The following is a 23,111-nucleotide window of genomic DNA, read 5'->3' as shown; positions in this document are numbered from 1 at the left end:
AGATAAAATGACATTTGTTAATTGTTTTTCTTTGAATCCTGCTGAAATCAAACAAATAAATAGCTTATTTTGTCTTTATTTAAACTTTTCAAGTCAGAAGTAACACAAGTTTTGTTTTCATTTACCAATACAGGTATTGAGGTTCTGGGCTGAGGCTGCCATAGTTCAGTGGTATAGACAGAATTTATGTCCCACCCAGCCCTGCAACCATTCAGTCTCAAAGAAACACACAGAGGTTCATATTAATTATAAACTGTTTGCCCAATCCTCAGGCGTATTATTAACTAAAATAAATTAACCCATAATTCTTATCTATGTTTAGGCATGTGGCTTGGTACCTTTTCTCAGTGAGGCATTCTCCTTTTGCTTCCTCTGCATCTGGCTGGTGACTGTGTCTCTGCCTTTCCTATTCCCAGAATTCTCCTAGTCTTGTTGTGTCCCCCCCCCCATACTTCCTGCCTGGCTACTGGCCAATCAGCATTTTATTAAACCAAGAAGAGTGATAAGTCTTTATAGGGTACAAGAGCATTCTCCCATAAAACTTCCTCTTTTTTTCATTTCAAAACAAGAACTCTGAATCCAATCTCCTTTGTTTAGCTTTTCTTCTGACCATTATCCATAACAACATGTAACCAACAGTCTAAACAAAGACAAACATCCATAATGCATTTTTGGGAATATAGGTGTAGTTTTCTAGGCTACTTTCTGCTGATTGAGGGTGCCAATAATCTTATGAGGACCCAAAGAAAATTTAGGATTATGGTCAAGTCCTAACTGGAGTAGTTTGTAAGAACGGGTCATCTCAGCCAATAGTCTTGAAGCTGTTCTGGATGTAGAACTCAGAGGAAATTGCAACAGAAGTGCTTTAAAATGTGGGCTCATCTGGGCCAACCATTCCTATTGGAGATTTTTCGGAGGTCTTCCTTGATCAAATCTTCTTTTTCTTTTTTTTTCTTTTTTAAAAAATATTTATTTATTTATTATGTATACAATATTCTGTCTGCAGACCAGAAGAGGGCACCAGACCTCATTACAGATGGTTATGAACCACCTTGTGGTTGCCGGGAATTAAACTCAGGACCTTTGGAAGAGCAAAGCTCTTAACTGCTGAGCTATCTCTCCAGCCCCCCAAACCTTATTTTTCTTAATGCAGAATGTATCCACAGCCTCTCATTTCCTGTAGAAACAAAATCAAAACCTCTTCTCCAAAGTAACATATCTTGACTTAAAGTTTGAAGTCAAGGCCTTTTCCAAATAGTTTGGATTAATCCAGCAGCATTTATAATCAAATGTCTTTTAGCATTCTTGTTCCTTCCTCAGCAGCCAAACAATTCAAAAACAATACAATAATATACTGTACCCAGATTCTCTGTGTATTTTCCATCTTTATGTGTCTTTTTTTTACTCTATTTTATTTTTAATTTTTTTGTTGTTTTTAAAAGGGGGTTTTCTGTGTATCTTTGGCTGTCCTGGAACTCACTCTGTAGACCAGGATGGCCTCAAACTCACAGAGATCTGCCTGTCTTTGTCTCCCAAGTGCTCAGATTAAAGGCGTGTACCACCATGCCCAGCTACACTATCGCTTTTTTAAAGGACTTCCTCTATCGTTTTTATTTACTTTCCCAGGTCTACATATATTTTTTTAACACACTGTAAACCATTTAGAGGGTTTTTTTTGGTCTGAATCTGTCTTTTCTGTATATCTCTATCTTTTTCTGACTATATGAGTATTTAATCTGCTAAGCAATATGGCCAGGATTAAAGCTGCGGTTTTGGGGCCTGGCTCCAGCCCATTCCTTAGTTTTCTGAGAGTCTAGCTTCATGGCAGAGGTACTAGTGGGAGCCAGATTTATTGCCACAACTCTGCAGACTTTATAGGTTCATGACACCACCAAGAAGCCTGATGCAGGCTGTTCATAAACAATATTTAAGTGTTTCATGTCAGACTCTTAAAAGAGCTGCAATGTTTTTGCCAATAATGTTGAGTTAGGAAGCCTCTCTTAAAGGAGACACTACTCTGCTTGCTGTCAGAGAACAGTCTCCCTGAGTAAAGATGGTTACAAAGAAAGGGTGCTTGACTCTGTTCTTGTCTGTGTAGAATCCTTTCTTTAGTAAAGCTTTCTCAGGCTTCATGTGGAAATTCTTGCCAAACATTTGGATGCCATTTGTAGGCAGAAATTTCTGTCCCACATGGTCCTGCAAGCATTCAGTTCCAAATAAACATAGAGGTTTATATTAATTATAAACCATTTGGCCTATACAGGCCTGGAAACTAGAAAGGGGCTCATTGGAGGGAACTGAACCTTTAAGGCAGGGAGGGCACCAGAACAGCTGATATGAAAGTGGAAGTGATAATATTGAGGGTGAGATTAAGTGTGTATGTGTTGGGGGGTAAAGATCAGAGAGATGGAGGAGAAGAGAAGATGGGTAGGAGTCAGGGAGATGAGGGAGAGAAAAGGGTGGAAGTGGAGTCAGCCAAAACTGTGTATGAAAATATAAGGAATAGTAGGGAGGGCCTTGGACCTTTCCCAAAGCAATGAGCCATACCCTCTCTGAGGAGTGGATGGGGTATAGCATAGGGTGTATATGGAAGGGCTGGGAGGAGGGGAAGTAGTAGGAACTTGGATTGGTATGTTAAATGAAAAAAGATAGTATGTTTCTTTCTTTAAAAGAAAAAGGAAAGAAGAAGCCATGTGCTTTAATCCAGGAGCATACCCAACTATTTTTACCAAATACTGTATAGACAATTGAGATCTTTGGAGAATTTCAAGGACAGTTAATGATCTATCTAAAGTCAGCCACCACCATGGACTCTGCCATACATTTGGGAAATCCCAGAGTCCTCAGAAAAAGGATCTGTAATAAATGCCTTCATATTCAAGAAAGAAAAAGAAAATATAAGTAAACCTACAATGTTTGTAAGCTAATTGAAATTTATTAAAATGTTAAGTGCAAAGCACAAAGAACAAATAACTTAGAACTGTTAGACTTGCTAAATTTCATATTAAGTAAACATGACCAATAGACAGAAAGGTGTCTTCTAGAAGCCTCTGGTAGTCCCATCAGTTGCTGAAGATCTAGATGTTCATTGAAGAGTTGCTACTGTCAGGTTCCTGTGGACAGATGGAGACTGGAATCCCATCTCTTCCGGCTTCTTCAACGTTTTTCATCTGGGCCACTAGTCTAGTTGGGCAGGTCTTTTCCTTCACTCGCTGTCCCACATCCTAATCCTCTCTGGAAACACTTAGAAGTATTCTTCACTAACTCAAAACCAATGATCACATTTAATTTTTCTATGTTTTAGCACTGGGAGCCAAACCCAGGGTTTGAATGCTTTATAGTCAAGTATGCTAGCTACTTCTTAACTAAACTCCCAACTCCTATTTTTTAGAACTTTTTTGAGACCGGGTCTTTCAGTGGAGCCCAGGTTGGCCTTCACCTTGTGAATCTCCTCTCTCCCTCTCCCAGGTGCTGAAATTACAAGCACAGGCCCTAGATACGTTACTATTATCACAATACATATAAAACTTAGTATCAATAGAAGAGATACTATGTGGAATTAAATGTTATTATTTCAGGTTCCTTACCATAAAATCTTTTGCTGTTACTGTCTTGGAGCAAATGCCTATCTTTCTATTCTTTTCTTTTTTTCTATCTTTTTTCCCCCAGACCAATGATTGAACTCAGAGCATGTTACTACTAACTTATATTTCTACTGACTTATACCTCTAGTCCCTGTATCCTATTTTAAGTTTATTGCTTTCTTTGGTCTGGTTTGAGCAATAAAAGGTCTTATCATGCAGTTCTCTGGAACTTTTAACTTTGTAGACCAGACTGGCCTCAAACTCAACTGAGATCTACCTGACTCTTTATTGCACTCAAAACAAAAACAAAACAAGCAAACAGAAAACTGTTAACAAGCTTGTTTGATTAGCAAGCAATTGAGTTGGGAATATAAGACCTCAAGAGTTCTAGTGTTCGTTCGCAAGGCTTTTTATATCCACAAGAACTATCAAACTTAGTTATCACCCCTACAAACAACCAAAGAGTTATTCATAACACAAAGGTTAGGCACCCTTGCTTATGACTTGAGTTTTACAGAACCACATTTCTATTCTCTCTTATTATAAGGGCCACTAAAGATGAATGCAAGTTGACGTAGTCGTGCATATCTGTAAATACAGCACTCAGAAGGCTGGCAGGAGGATCTCAGGAGACCCTGTTTCAAAAAACAACAAGACAACAAAGACAGTGAGGGTGTGCCCATCAAATGACAATTTTAAATATTTAATGATACATTAATAGGTTCTGTCATAGAAAAGACAACTCATAGTGCAGTGTGAGGGGGTCAAAACATTGACCCTGACATTATTTTGTTTACCTAACAAAATATTTGAAAATCACTATTCTGGGAATCCCTTGGCAATGGGCAAAGAAAACATTGTTTATAATTCTCATCCTCTCTAGCAGAGTTTGGCATCTTTTCTCCACTAACATTAGCTAAATGCTTCAACTGCATCTTTTAGGTAGGTGATTAATTTAAATCTTAAATACTTTGTGTTACTTTACCTTTCAGATATCCTTATCTTTGGGAACCTCTTCTTTTGCTGAAATGTCTCGAGGGAAGGCATTGTAGTCACCCCACATTTCTCTCCATTCTTCATCAAATACTTTTTGAAGCTCCAATGCAAATTTTCTATCTTGTTCTTCTTGTTGATGCTTCTCAAAATACAGATGCTCCAACTCTATCAGCTTTTTGGTGATAAAGTCTGGTGTTTCCTCTCCATCTAAGGAAGGTTTGGGGGGCATTTCAAGATAAGTGCCAGGCTCACCAGCTGCCTCAGATGAAGATTCCTGATGCTTTCTTTCATTAGTATGTTTACAGCTCGAAGGGTGAGACATTTTATATTTTGCCTCAGTTGTGCTGTTTCCAATTTCTTCGCTTTTGCTTGATACACTGCTTCCATTCTCTGTTTCGGCAGAAGAGTGAACAGTAGCTTCTTCTGATTTAATGTTCTTAAGTAGGACATCAAAGAAGTGCTTAGAGCAGCTTGGTTTTGCTCCGTCATATTCCGAAGTGCCCACTTTCACATCATAGCTATAAAATGAAGCACGAAGTGCATTTATAGTACCTTGGTTTGGGATCTCAGGACCTCTTGATCCAGTAGCTGCTGGCATATTTTCTTTAGTTTTCATTTTCTGTCCCATACGGCTCTTCCCATCACTGTCAGTTTTCACAGGTATTTTCTTGCCATCTTGTACAGCATCATACTGTGATGCTGACTCAAGCCGAGACTGAAAAGGGGAAAGCTTTGGAACACTGTCACAATGCTTTAGTTTGCGTTTTTTCTTTCTTGGGGATGTTGCTGTATCACTCATGCTGTGCTTTTTAGCCTCCTCCTCCTTCTCCTCCTCCTCCTTCCTTTGCCTTTGTTCTTCCAGTCTGCGCTTTTCTGCCAGTAATTTTTGCTCCTCCGTGTCCTTTGCCAATAACTGTCTTATGTATTCCTCAGAAGCTCTGGTTTGTCTTTCCATGGTGGCCTGGCGCTCAGCCTCCATCTTCATCATCTCCTCTTCATATTCTTTCCTCAATTCCCCAGGTTTACTTAGCACCAGAACTGGCAGATCATCCCTGAAGACCAACAATGGCTGTTCCTCCTCAGGGTCCCTCCGTCTGCATTCCTCTGGATATTGTACTTGAATTCTCTCCCACAGTTCCTCATTGATAAGACTATTTATATGTGTATGGCTAAAAGTCCACGAAGAGACCTCGGTGCGGCAGAAGGGGCACGATGAAAATGGCTTTCGGAGAAGTGCCTTAAAACACGACTTGCACATTGTGTGGTTACAAGGCAGAGTTATGGGCTCTATGAGGAATTCCATACAAAGGAGACACTGATAGTCATCAAAACACAAGGTGCTGGCTTTAGATAAGGCCATTTTAACAAAGAAGTCCCAATTTACACCAGTACCTCAGCGACCTGACTAGATGTTCCCTTCTTAGCGGCAACAGCGATGGCGCCGAGAGAGCTAGCTGGGCACTTCCGGTGTGTGTGGTTGATATCCGGTTACAGGCCGCCCTACCCCTCCCTGCCCCCCCCCTCCCGTCCCCGTCCCCGTTGCTTCCTGGAATGTTTTAGAACTTCTTTTGCGTGTGTCAGCCCTAAGTGAGAGCTTTTAGCCAGTTTTCCTACTACCTAACTTAATGTATCCCTCTGAGGAGATGTGGAATTGTCATTCTATATTGTTTTATATAAGACAGGGTCTGACTTCGTGGTCCAGAGCAGTCTTGAGCTTGTGATTCTCGTATCTCAGCCTTGTACATTCTGGGACTATAGGAATGCTGCCTCTGCAAATTCCTGAGCTTTAAATTCTTAGTTTTTATTTAGGTTTACCTTCAATATACAGTCTCTGGGGATGATGGAGAATTATTGATTTTTCAAAAGTTCAGGTATCTTGTGCTAGATGGCAAGTGACTGGATTCCTTTCAAGCACCTGTCTTTTTCCCGAGTGAAATCTTGCTACGTGATGCGGTGTTGGAAACCAGGAGCTAACAGCAATATATTGCACGGTAAAATTTATTCCCAGCCAGGCCTAATTTAAAGTCCCCTCCTGGGAGTAGGAGAATATAAGCAGCGCTTAGTCACAGTAGAGAGGATCTTATGTAGGTCTTCCATGACGTTTGTAAACAAGCAAAGCTTAAATAAAAGCAAGAAATTTTGCTGCTAGCATTTAGCACAAATACATTTTCAGAGTTTTTTGATGTCATTTGATTGGTCAGTTTTGGAATGCCTCTTCAAGTCGACCTGATTTTTCAGAATATCTGTGGTATGATGGTTTGAAAAACAAAACGGTAAAAAAAATAGGAACATGAATCGTATTATACCTACGAATCACAAGTCAAAACACCAGGACTTTGGAAACAGATCTGGTAGCTGAATAATAAGAGGAATGGAGGCTCTGTTTTCTTTTTCTTTTTTTCTTTCTTTCTTTTCTTTTTAAGCACATGAAGTAAATTATTACCCACATAAAATCAATAGTGTGGGCAGAAATTGGGAAATCAACTTTGAATATTAGCTGAGCTTTATTAACAAGCCACATTGAGAAACACAGCTTGATCTGGCAGTTTCCTCCTTGGGTGTATTGTAATGTGTTTTAAGATACAAAAAATTGGAACTAGCATCAGTAAAACCCTTCTTCACTGCTGTGGATCTATGGATCAGGGTTTGAGAGCGTGAGCTGCTCTTTCAGAGAACTGAGGTTTGATCCACAGCACCCATGTGACTGTTCAGAACTGTCTGTCTGTTTTTCCAGGAGATCCAGTGCCCTCTTATGGTCATCCATGGCGTTGCATGCACATGGTGCACATAAACTTAAGTCAAACATTCATATAAATTAATAATATACAATTTAAAAACCCTCCTTCACTCTCTAGTACCAGCTCTTGTAAAACCTGCCTCATCACAGACACATTTTTTCAAAAGTATTTGTAAGCACATTGAGCAAACTAGGAAAGTCTGTAGTGGCTAGGAGGCTTGAGATCATACTCTTTTGTAGCAAGAAAAGCATTATCCAAGAAACATGTTGGCATCTTCTTTGGAACCAATTATTAGTTTTGTTTCATTCTAAATATATCCTCTTTTAGTTGTGAGATTATGATACATGAGTTTCATAAAAGCTTAATATTTCAATACATGTATACAGTGTACAGCAGTGAAGTGACAACAACTGGCATATCAGCCTCCTCCCAAAGCTATTCTTTCTGTGCTGGGAACATTCAAAATAGCTAACCTGTTATGTTGTGGTGCATGAGCATTAGTCTTCTTATCCAGCTAACCATCCTCCCTGCAATCTCCACTTCTAAAGTCCTCATACCCACAATTCATTCCATGAATAAGATCTGCTTTTTAGCCTCCACATATAACAGAAAGAGAACACGTGTTATTTGCTGTTCCTGTGCCTGGCTGATTTTGCTTAACATAATATCCGCTGGTTGTTTCCATGTGCAAAGAATATAAGTTTGTCCTTTTTATGGCCAAATAATATTCCAGTACATATCCCATTTTCCTTATCCACTCATCTGACTGTTGTAAAGAATTCTGTAGAACATATTCATAAGCAGATGTCTCTTTCAGGCACTGCTTTCATTTCCTTTGGCTATAAACCTAGCAGGGGGTTGCTTGATCATATGGCAGGTCTATTTCTGTGATTTGGAGGACTGTTGGTAGTACCATAAAAGCTGCACTGCTTTCTATTCTCTTTTAAACCAATTTTAGAAGAGCTGTTTAGGTACAGCTGACTTTTCCAACTTTTAAAGGCTATCAGTCTCTAAAAATAAATACAAAAGGCACCAGGAGTGTAATTGCTTGCGGTTGTTGCTGATATTTTACAAGACATCAACTTTACAATAAAATATCTTAAATAATCTTTTAACATGATGATTCACTCATTCACAATCATACAATCTCTGTATAAGAAAAGTTCAAAGAATTAGTTCTGGAGGATGGTAATGGTTAGTTTACAATTCATTTTCCTACATATTTAAGATATTTTTGTGGCATTAATTTGTGTATGTGTGCATGTGTATGTATCATGGTCTGAATATGGAGCAGACAGACAACTTGTAGGAATCAGTTCTTAACTTTTAGCATATGAAGCCTGAATCCTGGAGATTACACTCAGGCCATCAGGATTGGCACTAACACCTTTATCTGCCTGTTTTTGATAAGTTTAATTTATTACTACTTCTACTTCAAACCAATAGCTTACAGTCAATTTTGTTGAGATAGGGTCTCACTATGTAGCACTGGCTGTCCTGGAACTCACTATGTACACCAGACTGACTTTGAATTCACAGAAATTCACCTATCTCAGCCTCCCAAGTGCTGGGATTAAAGTTGGATGTGACCATGCCCAGCTTTAAGCTAATTTTTTAAAATAAAAGATTTATTATTGACTTATATATATAATTCAATTATTGTTTAATTATATGACTGAATTATAGCGTGTGGGTGAGGATCAAAGGGCATCTTTGTGGATGCGGTCAGTTTTCCTTCCATGTTTATGTGGGTTCCAAGGATTGAACTCAGATTATTTGGCTTGAATCTACAGGCAGCAAGTGCCTTTACTTTACTTTCATCTCACTGACCTTTCAAACTAATATATAATAATGATTTGTACTTTAGTGTGGAAACATTGACTAATTTAATTGAAAATCTTACATTTTGTTTACAAACCACAAAATAATTCCTATGGTACCAAAATGTGGTGCAATTTTGATTAAAGTCAGGTTATAATAATGAAATAAATTTTATGTATGGTTGGTTGACAAATATTAGGTTTTTGTTGTCTGTCAATTATTTTTCTAGTAACAAAATGTGCTGCATCTTGGCCCGGAGAGATGGCTCATCAGCTAAGATCACTGACTGCCCTTTCAGAAGATCTGTTTCACAATACCCTTCTTGGGTTGCTCACAACCGCCTATCTGTCTCCAGTGCAAGAGGATCCAATGCTCACTTCTGACATCAGAGGACATTTGTACATAATTGCTTATATAAACACACATACACATAAAGTAATAAATTCTTTTAAAAAGTATGGATTTAGGGGCTGAGGAAATGATAAAGTAGGTAGTAAACTACTTGCTTGCAAGGTTGAAAACCTGCTTTTGATTCCCAGTATCTTCATTTTAAAAAGCTGAGCATGGTAGCACTTGTCTGTAAGAAGCAAGGCAGGGTGATCCCTGGGGCTTACTGGCCAGCTAGCTAGTCTAGCTAGTGAGTGAGATCCAGGTTCAGTGAAGAGTCTCTGTCTCAAAAAGAAGGTGAAGTGATAGAAGAAAACGCCTGTTGTTAACCTCTGTCCTCTTTGAATGCTCCTTCAACCACATGCTTATACTACACGTGAGCCCATATACACACAAACACACACTCATACACACACACACACACACACACACACACACACACACTAAAATAAGGATTTAAACAGTCTGTGGTGGAACTGGAGGATTTCAAGTTAACAGCCTGCCTGGGCTCCATAAGGAGACTGTCTCAAGAGCAAGTAAATAAACAGTGGGGATTTGGTCAGTTAAAAGGTGGGTTTCAGAGTCTTGTACAGCACTATCATTGGAGCACAGCAGCTGCCAACTTCATAAGACATCGTGTCTGCTTTCCAAAGCTCAGTACAGCTCTGCTTGCAGACTATTGACATTCCCTTATAGACGGGTGGGGAAGTCATTGGACCCTCACCTGAGTATCCAGCCACTCTCCCAGCTACGTGTATGCAGTTCTGCATGACTTAAGTGGATTCAGGGTCTTCGGGGGAGGCTATATTATTTAAACTTGAGGTTAATTGAGAGAGGCACCAACAGCAGCTGTGTAAGTAAGATTAATAAATTCTTTGCTTCCTCAGAATGAACATAGGTGGAATCAAACTTTGGCTTGCCACTGAACCTCGTGACGAGAAGGTAGATATTGCATAGTCCTGCCACCCCAAGGGAAAATGCTCCCAGCAAAGTATCTTTAACTATTTGTCTTGCTTATAGGTTGAGCTGTTCTGTCATAGGACTATTGTGAGCTGAAGGGACCAGTCTGAGGTAGATCTGGTTGTCCTTTAGACCAGCAAGTCAGATACATACAGGCAGATGGTATGAAATGTGGGAAAGGGTGCTAGTCTAAATGTTCATCATAGCAAGACCTCCTCCACCTCCTAACTTTCTAGTTCTGAAACTTGTGTGAGGCTTAACCTCTTCTGATATTGTTCCCTCCACCATAAATGAAAGGCATCTTTCTTGTTTCAGGGTTCTCTGATGCATCCCCTCCTTCCCAGGATGCTTCACCATTTTATGAGTATGTTACATATCCTGGCATTTTGGTTGTGAAGCTAGACTTTGCAACCATCTGAGTCATCTTTCCAGCCCATTACATATCTTAAAAATTAAAGCCCTGTGGCTCCTAGAGGAACATTACCCTCTATTTATTTTATTTTTAAAATCATATATATGTTACTAATTTTCCTGAACATTATGTTTATGCACCTTATACCTGCCCAGTGCCTGTGGACACTAGAGAGGGTGTCATACCTCTGTAATTGTGGTTAAAGAAGTGTTGTAAAAAGTGTTGATTTGCTGGAATCAAACCAAGGTAACTCTGATTAACAGTCTTTTATTTTCTCTCTCTTTTTGAGGTTTTTGTTCTTTTCCCAACTATGGCAATATTTTTTAATTACCCCGATTAATTAGAATAGAAACAATAGGTTTCTTCAAAAGCCACACATTTATACCTTTATCTCATGAAAAGTAAGTCTAAGCCCCTCCAATTTTATAGAGCCAATTCTTCAAGGAATCTGTTGTCTTAATAACTCTATGTCCTCATCAACCTTTCTACTTAGTTTGGACAGGATTAGACATGGCACATTTAGTCAAAACATTCATAAGTGCCCACCAAATAGTCTCAGGCCTTTACTAATGTTACTGTTATCCAGATGAATTAACACATAAGGAAGAGTAGTAAGTACCAGAATAAGGCAAAATGCTTAGTTTCAAAGGTTTGGATATTAGAAAAGTTTCAGTCCTGTAAGGTTACTTTGGTCTGCCCCAGTTGTTAGGAATATTTTCTAATGTGAGCACTCTGCCGATGCAGAAATCCCATTCAAGCCAAATCACAACAAGCCGAATTAAAGGATATCCAGATTTAATAGGATTCCTGCACTCTCATGAAGGGATCCTGTGTACTCTCATCCTGGAGATGCCAGGCATCTGTTCCTTGGGGGAGGTAAAAAGGCAGGTGTCTAGGAAAAAAATACTGTTATTACCCATGTTGTTTGTATCACCAAAGATGTGTATGCCAGTATGAGGAGCAGGTAGGCCCTTCTTTGTGGCATCTTGGAAAACCAGACGTTGGAAGGTCCTGTCTGCTGGACAGACCAAGTGTCCTGAGTAGGTGCCTGCTTGAGCCTGGAGAGATGGTACCAGCATGGGTGTCCTAGGAACTTGGCTGCTTAGTGGGTGGTGAGGATTACTGTGTGAGGTTCTATCCATTGAAGTTTGAGAGACCTAGGAGTTTGCTAAAGATATCTCGACCCAGTAAAGGTGCTGGGCAAGCAGGTATCACTAAGAAAGGATGAGAACAAAATTGTCCTGCAAGAATGCAGGGCAGTAACAAAGTTTTAAGTGGGGAGGAACAAGTCCTGTCTACCCCCATAAATGAAATTGGTGAGGGGAACGTAAGGCCCGAGTGAGATGTTAGAACAGTATAGGTAGCTCCCAATTCCAAAAGAAAAGTAATGGACTTACCCACTACCTGCAGCTTTACCTTAGGCTTGGATAGGGTTATGGCTTATGTCAAGTCGGGGCAGTGTCAATCCTCTGCAAGGCTGAAGAGTTCGAAGGCTGGCACAGTTTCATTTGTCAATGTTGGTGAGACCAGATCTCTGTTGTGTGGCATAGAGGACAAGCCCATATGGGGGCATTGTGATTTCCATTGTCCAGATTGCTGGCAGATAGAACATAACGTCGGAGGAGGTTTAGTGCAATATCGTGCCATATGACCATTTAGGCCACACTTGGAACAGCTTGCCTGTGAGGCTGACTTAGGCTGGGCTCCACCAGGGTAGAGCCTTGTGTTTGGCTTCCCTTATCCCCCTTCCTGTAATCTTAGGGCAGCTGCTAAAGCCTGGGCCTGTAGATTAGCTGTCTGTTGTAGCCTTGTCTGACGGCAAGATTCAGCTGTTTCTTCTCGGGCATTAAAACTTTAAAGGCCATTTTCATCAATTCCTGTATAGCTGTTTGGGGACCCTCCTCAGCCTCTCAACTTTTTTCTAATATCTGGTGCTGACTGAGAAATAAAATGGGTAGCCAAGACTGTGACTCCTGCCTGCTTGGGAGGCTGGAACTAGCCTGGTATATTGGACCATGTTCTCCTGTAACCGATTTAAAAAAAAATGGCTGGATTTTCAAAATTGACTACTTTTTTCCGAGACCATTTCCATACCCTGAAGGAGGCAACAAGCCATATGGTTTCACCTCTGTAATGAAACTCTTTACTATAAGCAGAAAGAAGGATGAGTAGAAAAGGAACTTAGCCCTTTTTTTATCTGAGAGAGATCTGGAAGAGAAAAGGGAACATGGACTTTGATAATGCCATCCTGCCACTTTCCAGAGAGGGAAAAGAATGGCGGAGTTATGGTGGGATCTGGTATGGAAGTTGACTGGGGAGGATTGGGAGGGGCTAGGGCAGTGCACTGAGGGGGTCAAAAGTTGGGAAGATGAGGTAGGAGAGTGATGAGGGGAGGAAGGTGGGTAAGGTGAAAGTTGACCTTGAATTTCTGGATTGGCAAGGGAGGTAATCAAGGACAGGGAAGGAGAGGAATGTGGAGAAAGTTGCTCCACAGGAAGGGGGTGGGTAGTGTGGGTTTGAGGGAGTAGGGGAGGTGCCAGTGCCTCTGGCTGCATGGTCCAGCTGGAATTGTCAGGGTCCCAATTCCCAGATGACCAGGAATTTGGGGGTGTCACAGCCATAGTGACCAAGACCAGTGCTGCAAGGCAATGGCTACTGAGGGAAGGGTGAGAGTGCAGAGACCAAAAACCATGAACATATATAAGCTCTGTCCATTTGTCCCTATGGCAAAGAAAATTTTGTAGGTCCTGGAGGACAGTAAGCTCAAGGCTTCCTTCTGGTGGTCAATGCGTCCCATTTTCAAGATAAATTGAGGTCAAATCTTAGTGCATAGGGAAATTAGCCATTCAGGACAGATTGTATCGGACAGCCACAATTTATAAAGATTTTGTAGGACAGGCCCAATTTATAAAGATTTTGTAAGAGGCAACCCAGGGGCGACAGCGGATCTGGCTTTGAACTGCAAGCACCCATTTTAAAGTCTATGCCCAGCTGTGGGGCCTAAGTCTATTACAGTGCATCCACCAAAATAGCTCTTAGGCCTAAATGGGGATGTGTAACTTAAATGGTAGGCATCCCTAAACAAATAAAATTCACCTCAGATAGGCCCGGCCTAGCCTCTGAGATGGAACTCTTGGCATGACCCGTGTCTTCCACAAGAGTCTGATAATCACAAAAGTAAAAGTAAATACAAATGGGTTCCCCAAAACACTATGGCATAGACAAGAAAAAAGGACTCGCCAAGACGCAGCTGCTGTAGTTCAGGAGCCAGATTTAGCCTGGCATGGAGAGCTCAGGTTGTGGACAAGGGCGCTTTTGGTGCGTGGACATAGGCTGAGGGAAAAGGCCACCCTATCTCAGTGGAAGAACCTCCAGATGTTAGGAATATTTCCTAATGTGAGCTCTCTGCAGATGCAAAAATCCCATTTAAGACAAATCACAACAAGCTGAATTAAAGGATATCCAGGTTTAATAGGATTCCTGCACTCTCGGGTGGTCCCAAGGGAACCAGTAAGCCACCATTGAGACTGCCAGGAGGAAAGAGGGAAGACCACAAAGGGACTTTCTGGGGAGCAGTTTAAATAGACTGGGGGAGTGGTCCTGATCTCTTCTGGGGAGGGGTCAAGGTTTGTCAGGCTGCCTTTACCCTCCTCAAGCTGCCTTAACCCTCCTTGGCAGGGAGGGGGAAGAGCCAAGGCTTGGTAGGTTACCTTGAACCTTCTCCAGGGAGTGGCCAAGATTTGGCAGGTTGCCTTGGGGGAGGGGTCAAGGTTTGGCAGGCACAGGAGCAGGACCTCCAAAGATGGAGGCCAGAGACCGGGATTTATACAAGTCACATTGAGTTTTGTCAGTCAATGGGCTGACAAACTGGTTAGTTCCTATCCCTGTGTAGTACAGGGACTAGTTGTCTAAGCATAACCACAACCCTTGCCAATTTCTGGCTGGGAACGATTAACTTTTAATTCTGGATTTCCCTGTTTCCCAATGGCCAGAAGTGTTTAAAGGAATTTCCAGATTTTTCATTTTTTGGCCATTAGATTACATCTTCCTATTTTGCATTTCTTTGGATGGATCTCTCTTTCTATATATTCACCCTTGTATTTTCAGGAAGCCTGTGTTTTTGCAGTGGTCACTCCTTGGTTTCTGGCAACTAAGAGGCACAGCTGTAGAACATGTAATTTTAAACTCAGTATTCCTACCTCAAAAGATAAACTCCCACATCTTGGTAAAGTTAGTTTTCCAAGAGTTCACTGGGGTTCTTGTCTTTCATTCAGACCCCTTCCTGGGTAAAGGCTTTCTGTTTGGGATTTACTTGAGCACAAACCTGGCATCTGATGATACATTTTGCACTAGGCTGTCCATTCTAGATATAACATACCTTAGGCTGAGCAACTCACAAAGTTTTGTGGACTCCAGATGAAAAGCCTGGTGAAGGTCAGTTACCAGAGTCCTCCTAGTTGTTTCTAGGAGAATGATTTTTCCCTCTGGTGTCTATTATCAATATGTGGGTTTAAATTGTCTGTTTCTTCTTTAGCTTGGAGTCTCAGGCAGCATGGGTTTGGGGGTATATCATCAGAATATCAATAGTCCCCACTGGTTTTAGGGTCATTTGTCAGGTACCAAGGTCAGTGGCCTGATATTGAAGGACAGTAATTTGTAGGGGAAAACAAATAGCTCCTAGGAGGGTCAAGATTTTCTCTTTGTTTTTAATGTCCTATCCCTCAGGGGTTAGAGGCCCTCTTCCACTATTGATCATACCATAGGCATGTGAAGTACTAAAATATACTGACTGTCCATGTATATAGTGGTGGACTTTCCTTATCCCCATTTGAAAGCTTGGATCAAATCCACCATTTCTGCACTCTGGACTGTAGTACAAGACTTGGATCCAAATTGTTTCAGTTTAATAAACTATTGCAGCTTTCATGTACCAGTTGTCATCTTTCATCCTGTGACAGTCATGGACAAGCACCTGCTCCATCAGGCAAGAAGGTAGTTGTATTGATGATGGTGGGTTTCTCAGACTGGTTCGAGTATGGTCCAGGAGTAGGGTATAGTACTGGGGCACACAATCGTTAGACAAATTAGACAGCCAGCATTCTGGTGTGCCTCAGAGGAGGGCCTCGGCCACATCATAGGGGTACAGTGTGTATAAGATCTTAACCCAGTGTCAACTTGTGCTTTGTTTTTGTTGGTTTGTTTGTTGTTGTTGATCTTTTAAAAACTATCAGTAATCACCACAGGGCTTATACAGGTGGGTCATCCTGTAGCTACAGGGTTCAACCATTTGGACAAGTGTGTTGCTTAAATTGCCTCAAAGTTTAGATTAATACCCCCTTTGCAGTGTCTTTGGTTTGTGAACAAACCGATGGAAAGATTTTGTGACATCTGAAATAAAGTGTTTTGTTACTTTCTCCCCCAGTATATGTGAATATCTATCTATCTATCTGTCTGTCTGTCTGTCTGTCTATCTATCTATGAAACAGGGGTGATTATCAAGATCTAAATAAGCCCTAAAACTCCCCCCTGATAATGTTGTGAAAATTTTCTCTTTATTTTTCGCATGCCTCTCCGCTGGTCAGAAATTTTTTTTTTTTTTTTTTTTTTTTTTTTTTTTTTTTTTTTTTTTTTTTTATCGAGGCTGGTCCACAACAAGACCAGGTGACTTTCTAATTAGTTTTCTTTGGGGGTATAGGTGTTCGACTCTTCTAAAACATTAGAATGTGTCTCATACATCTCTGGCATGCCTAGATTCCGTCTCTTCCTTTCGCTTCCCATAAGTCCTGCCTATATCTCCTGCCTAACTATTTGCCATTCAGCTTTATATCTGTTTTTGTCATGGAATATCTTGTTTTCGCCATAGATAGTGAATGAAAGCTTTGCTGGGTATAGTAGTCTGGGTTTGCATCCATGGTCTCTTTGTGTTGGCCTAACTACTGGCCTAATTACTTTATATTACACCAGTCAGAGCAGTAACCTTCCCAGTGTACAGATATCCCGCAACATGTGTGGGTGTGCCAGAGAGAGAAAGAGATAGACAGACGAACGAAATGTTCAGCTGTGTAAATGGAAGTTTATAAAATAGTAAGTTTTAGTATGGATATCTCAAACATCTGTAGTTGTTATAATTCCCTCCTCCTCTTTCCTCTGCCCTGTCCATGTTTGATTAGACTCTGTGTGTGTCTGTCCTTCACAAAGGGTTTTGCTCTATCTTTATTGGACAGTACAGAAAACATCACATGAGAAAGGAACAGGATACAGAAATCTTTGAGTTTTGCAAGGGTTTATATCAATGACTCCAAAAGACACAAGTAACAGTGTTACAAACACCATTGTTTACCAAGTACTATCTAGAGGTTATATTCAACATTTATGGTGGACATTCATTTTATAAGATTGATTTCAAACTTTATTTTCCTGCCTTTGGAAGGTGATCATCAGAACACACATACCTTACTGGGAATCAGGGGCATGGAAGAGTACATAACAAGATTAGAGCTATGCATTACCTTAGGTTGTAAAAGTTGATTTATGTGGGACGTACAAGACAAGTAAGGTACATTGTGACATTGCTTTCATTTTTGTGAGTTGTTTATTTTTTTGTTACAATTTGTAATTCATCTTACACACTAACCACAGTTCCCTCTCCCTCCTTCCCTCCAGCTCTCTCCACTTCTTTTTTACCCCATCTTCTCCTCGGAGAGGGTAAGGCCTCCCATGGGAGTCAACAAAGCCTGGCAATCAAGTTGAGGCAGGACCAAGGCTCTCACCCCTGCATCAAGTCTGAGCAAGGCATCCCACCATAGAGAATGGACTCCAAAAGTCAGTTGTATCGCCAGGAATAAATCCTGGTCCTACTGCCAGGGACCCCACAAACAGACAAAGCCACACAACTGACACCCACATACAGATGGCCTAGTTAGGTTCCAGGCAGGCTCCCCAGTGTGACTCTGTTTTCTTAAAGACAGGTTAAACAAACAAGCTGAGTACACAATAGGATAGCACTTTGAAGCCCCAAGTGACCTCAAAGTGTACTATTAGCTTTGTCTGTGAGGTTCAGCTAAAGGTTTTCAGAATATTGCAGTGCCACAATGCAACAATCAACAGCCTTAATCCAGCTGGGGACTGTGACTGCTACACTAACTAACAGCACACACAAAACCTGCACAGGTACCAATGAAATGAAATCCCAGCACTGAGATGGGGAAATAGATACAAAGTCTATTTGCAGTTGATACCTCCTGGGTAAGGCAAACATCAGAGCTTTCTCATAGAATGTCATTGAGTATATCAACCACGGTCCATGGCATGCCCCATATCGAGGAGTAGCTGGCCAACACAAAGCAGACACATTGCTTTATTTTTGTTATTGTTGTGTATATATTTTGTTTTGAGTTGTTTGCACTTTTAATTATTACTTTTTTCTTTTTTTTCATATAGGGTGTCTTTGTGTAACACTTCTGACTGTCCTAGAACTTACTCTGTAGACTAGGCTGACCTTGAACTCAGAGATCCAACTGCCTGTACCTCCTGAGTGCTGAGATAAGAGGCCCATGCCACTACCACACAGCAATTACTTTTAGTTTGTCTTAATTTTCATTTTTTTTGTTTTCATTTTGAGAGAGTCAGCACATGAACTTAGTATAATAATTAAGTGGGTAGATATTTGCGAACTTGGGGGTGAGGAAAGAAGATGAAAACACAATTCATAAAAAAATTAATTTTTAAATGTGTAAATTTCTTAACAGTTTCATGATATATCTAATGTGGTCCATTACTGTCTCATACTCATTTCCCTCTCAACTGAACCATTTCTTTCCAACAAGTCTACCTGCTAGGTTCATGTATCCTTTTTGACCCTACAACTTTTAATTAGAGTTGCCTGCATGAGAATTAGTGTGGGTTATTTAGTTGAGTAAAAATGGAGGACTCCCTCCTCCATTATCAGTGACTATACCACTGAGGACTATGACCCCCTCCTCCATTAGGCAAGCCTTTAGCTTCTCATCTAAGTGTGGAACCTTATGAGGCCCTCCCCATACATGTTGGAATATTAATGGGCTCAGACTCAGTCTTGTGCAGGTCTTGTACAGCTAAGCAGAGTTTGCTGTGACTTCTTGGGTGCGACAACCATGTCATGTTCAGAAGAAAGCATTTCAGAACACTTCTGCATCCTTTCCCTCTTACATTAAAATTCAGTCTCTCTGAAAATCATTAAAGGCTTTAATGAGAAAGGATTATATGAAAAAGGACGGTGTTCGTGTGTGTTTGTGTGTGTGTTACAAAAATTGAATGATTTCAATAGAGGGAATAATATGGCTAAAGCTAATAAGCAGGCTAGAGAATGGTAAAGGTGCTTGCTGTGCAACCATGAGGATCCAATTGGGCCCCAAACAAATTGGAAGTCATATATATACCTATAAGTCCAGTTCTGGGAAGGAAGGAGACAGAAGGATTTCTGGGGCTATCTGCCTTTTAACCTAGCTGAGAAAATGGAAGCCCCATGTTCAAAGAAAGAGACTGCCTCGAAGGATCAGATAGAGAATACTAGAGGAGGCACCTGATGACTGATTCTGGCTTCTTGTGCATTGTCCGCAGACACATGTGTCTGCATGGCCATACATGTATACACACTCATATGAACACATGTATGCATAAAAGTGTGAAAATCTTTGAAGATAAGACAAATTATCAAAATCATATTGATCATTAGAAGAAAAATTATAATTGCTAAAGTATTGATATAGTAGGCATTGCTGCGTTCTGTCTTGATGCCTGTTTACTATACCCATATATTTGTAAAACATGTTTTCTTCAAATTGAATTAGAAATTACTGGATTGCCGATCGGTGGTGGTGCACGCCTTTAATCGAAGCACTCGGGAGGCAGAGACAGGCAGATCTCTGTGCACTCGAGGCCAGCCTGGTCGACAAAAGCTAGTTCCAGGACAAACTGCAAAGCTACAGAGAAACCCTGTCTCTAAAACAAAAAAAGAAATTACTGGGTAAAAGTTTGGTAAATAATCTATGAATTTAAAAACAACAGAATGTATCATGCATGATAGTACTTGTGTGCATTTGTATGTATCAATCTGCCACGGGAAATATGTGTTCAATGCTGTAGGAGTTCCCACACCAGTAGCCTTTAAGTTACCCACCCACTTGGGTGTGGCCTCTTATACTATATATGAAAATGAAATTCCTCCTCTAGCCTCTCTTCCGGGTGCGGGATTCTGTTGCTGTTTCCTGTTCGAGCAGAGTACTGTAATTTGTGAGTATACTCCTAAATAAATAACTCTCTCTTATACTCAATTCTGAGCTCGTGTGGGATTTCTTTTAAGCATCCTTCTTCAGTTCAGTACAAGTTAAGATGCTTCATTGAGTTGTACTTACTTTTGAATTGATCTCATGTAAGTTCTTTATTTGAATAAAATCTGGTGTTGGGTGTGGTGACCTATACCTGCAATCTTAGTAGAAGTAGAGAGTTTTTGTAGGAAGTAGAGACACAAATATCAGGAGTCCAAGGCTAGCTCCACCTACATGAGTCTGAGGTCAGCCAGGGCGGCATGAGACCCAGTTTCACAAGTCAAAACAAAAACAAAAAAACATTTGAGGCTGCTCTTCAAACCTAGCCTGGATAGGCCCCACGACTTGTTAAATCGTGGATCATTTTCCTTGTGCTAACTGCCATCTAGTGGCCCTGACTTATAGCACAATGCACTTCCTTTAACTGAAAACTTGGGAATTCTCTTCCCTCCCTTGTTCAGTTTCCTTGTGCTAACTGCCATCTAGTGGTCCTGACTTATAGCACAATGCACTTCCTTTAACTGAAAACTTGGGAATTCTCCTCCCTCGCTTCTCCCCTCTTGCCCTTCCTTCCCTCCTTTTCTCTCTTCCATTTCCTTTATTGCTCAGATCTGGCAGTGGCGGTCAGGACCATGGACATGTTAGGTAAGCTTTGTACTACTGAGCTACTCATCTTGGCCATTGATGTTTAGTGGGAAAGGGTTTTGCTATATTCATCAGAATGGCCTCATACTGTGATCCTCCTGCCTCAGCATTTCTAGTGCTGTAGTTATAGACATTCACATCCATGCACAGACAGAGTAAGCATAGTTATTGCTTTTTCTTTTTTAAAAGCTGGATAAGCAACTTGAGTTTACACAAGTGTTTCTATATATAAATGTATGAAACATAAATATATACATATATGCATGCACACATATATGAGTATGTGTGTATCGCAGTGGCATCTCACTTGTATTTAATAAAACTTGCCTAAGGAAGAGAGTAGAACTGTCCCACTGCTCAGTCTGAGAGATGAGGCAGTGGCAACATGCACCTTTAATCCAAGTAGCCACTCTAGTTGCCATAGAAACTGGGCAGTACAAACCTTTAATCCCAGGTTTAAAGAGGATTATAAAACGGGAGGAAATAGTTCTCAGTATCATTCCCATTCTGAGGTTCCTGGAGGCAGGATTGCCATTTTGAACTGAGGTCTAGTAAGAGCCAGTGGCTGGCTGCTTTGCTTTTTGGATCTTCAGGTTGAACCTCAATTTCTTTCACTGAGATTTTATTAATTGTGCTTCATGTGTTCTTTCACAAAGACACTATTTTGGCCCCATCTCCTAAAGACTGTATCTTGATATATTTTATTTTTAAATTTTTTATATTTTATGTGTTAAAAACACTGTATGCAAGGACATTTTATAGGCCTGGAGGACTGAGCATAAGACTCAGTGGTACAAAAATCATGGTGGCATGTACGCGGTCCTGAGTTTAAACACAAGCACTGTTTAAAAAAAGACATTTTAGAGAAATAGTCATAAATTTTACAGGTTAACAAAACATTGATGCCCTCTGTGTTGCAGAGTTGGGGTTAAGATAGAAAACAATCTTTCAGAAAAGAGTGGTGAATGTGTTTGAGAAAGGATATCATAACCTGAAAGCCTGTTGACATAAATTGTCTCCACCGCACCTCCCTGGCAATCATTAACTACCTAGAGCTATTTAGGGAGGGGGCTCATGAGCTACTCCCCGAAAGCACCTGTTTACTGTGCTCATGGAGGGGTAGGTCATGTTGCTTCCTTGGCAGGATGTTTAGCGGCATCCCTGGCTTCTATCCACTTGATGCTAACAGCTCTTCTTTATGGGTGCTGGGGATTGAATGCAGGGCTCCATGCATTCTAAGAATGTGTTCTACACCTCAGCCTTCTGCGACCCAGCTCTTCCCCAATTAGTTTTTAAACTCAAGGACAATTCTTAGGATTTCAAAGAATAATCTCTGGGCAGAAAAATCTTAGTACCTGCCCAAAGGAGACAGAAAACGACAAGAAGCCATGCCTACCACAGGATGAACAAACGGTGACCAGGCAGAGAAGAGGAGCTGTATAAAAAGTGTGCCAAACCCTGAAGCACTACAGAAAGGACGGTGAAGCTCTGGCCACTACCCGAGAGAAACCACAGTGGAAAACGTTGTACCTGTCTTTAGCAAGGTGAGAAGCTCCAACAGAAGAACCTCAGATGGCTGTTAGGGACTGTTCTAGGGGGCAGGAATTCTGGAAGAAGTCCAGTGACTCATTAAAGGGCTAATTATTCCTCCCATTTCAGTAGCATCGCTTAAGGTGAGGCAGCCGTTCTGTTGGGTATTTCTTTGGCCAGGTAACTGGCCTGCCAAACTGGAGTGTTTAAAGAATTTTTTTTTGTGATTCTGATTGTGCACGTGTGTGTACACATAAGCACAGGTGCATCAGGGGTCAAATGCATTATGTCTCCTGCAGCTGGAGTTACAGGTGGTTGAGCCACTTGACATGCGTCCTGGGAAATGAAGTCTGGTCCTCTGCAAGAACAGTAAATGTTTCTAACTCCTGAACCATCTCTCCAGCCCCTTAGATTAATTTATGAGGAGTCAATGACACAATTTTACCTGGAGATGGGTTTCATTTCTTTTATAAGTATACTTTCTCTTGGTTTTTCATATGACATTATATTCCCCTTCCATTTCCTCTCTACAATCCCTCCAACACACCTCTTCTTTTGCTTAGGTTCCATTTTTAGCTAAATGGCAAAATCGTTCTCTTTATGGACCCTTTATGCTCCTGTTAACAGTTCTCTGACAAGGCAATCCTGAAATCATTTGAGAAGCAGACCAAGCACATTTTAGCTTTAAAAAGTGTCTCTAAGTCACTGCTGTGACCGAGGGTGAAACACCACC

At 40.9% G+C, this 23,111-nt stretch overlaps 1 protein-coding gene across 1 annotated transcript; it reads right to left on the bottom strand.

The window, feature by feature from the left end:
- Window positions 1-2,913: 2,913 nt before the first annotated feature.
- Window positions 2,914-6,011, bottom strand: LOC125404618 (E3 ubiquitin-protein ligase RNF168-like). Its single transcript, XM_048440615.3, has 2 exons — window positions 4,570-6,011; window positions 2,914-4,219 (listed from the first exon to the last, which is right to left on the bottom strand). The coding sequence occupies exon 1, from the start codon at window positions 5,938-5,940 to the stop codon at window positions 4,573-4,575; it is 1,368 nt and encodes a 455-aa protein (XP_048296572.2). The 5' UTR covers window positions 5,941-6,011; the 3' UTR covers window positions 2,914-4,219; window positions 4,570-4,572.
- Window positions 6,012-23,111: the final 17,100 nt, after the last annotated feature.

This window comes from Myodes glareolus, chromosome X (assembly GCF_982192425.1).
Source record: "Myodes glareolus chromosome X, mMyoGla1.1, whole genome shotgun sequence".
NCBI lineage: Eukaryota > Metazoa > Chordata > Mammalia > Rodentia > Cricetidae > Myodes > Myodes glareolus.
This window is presented reverse-complemented; position numbering and strand designations above follow the sequence as displayed.

Bases quoted from the DNA above. Each gene is read 5' to 3' on its own strand.
- LOC125404618 (XM_048440615.3), bottom strand. From the start codon at position 5,940: ATGGCCTTATCTAAAGCCAGCACCTTGTGTTTTGATGACTATCAGTGT.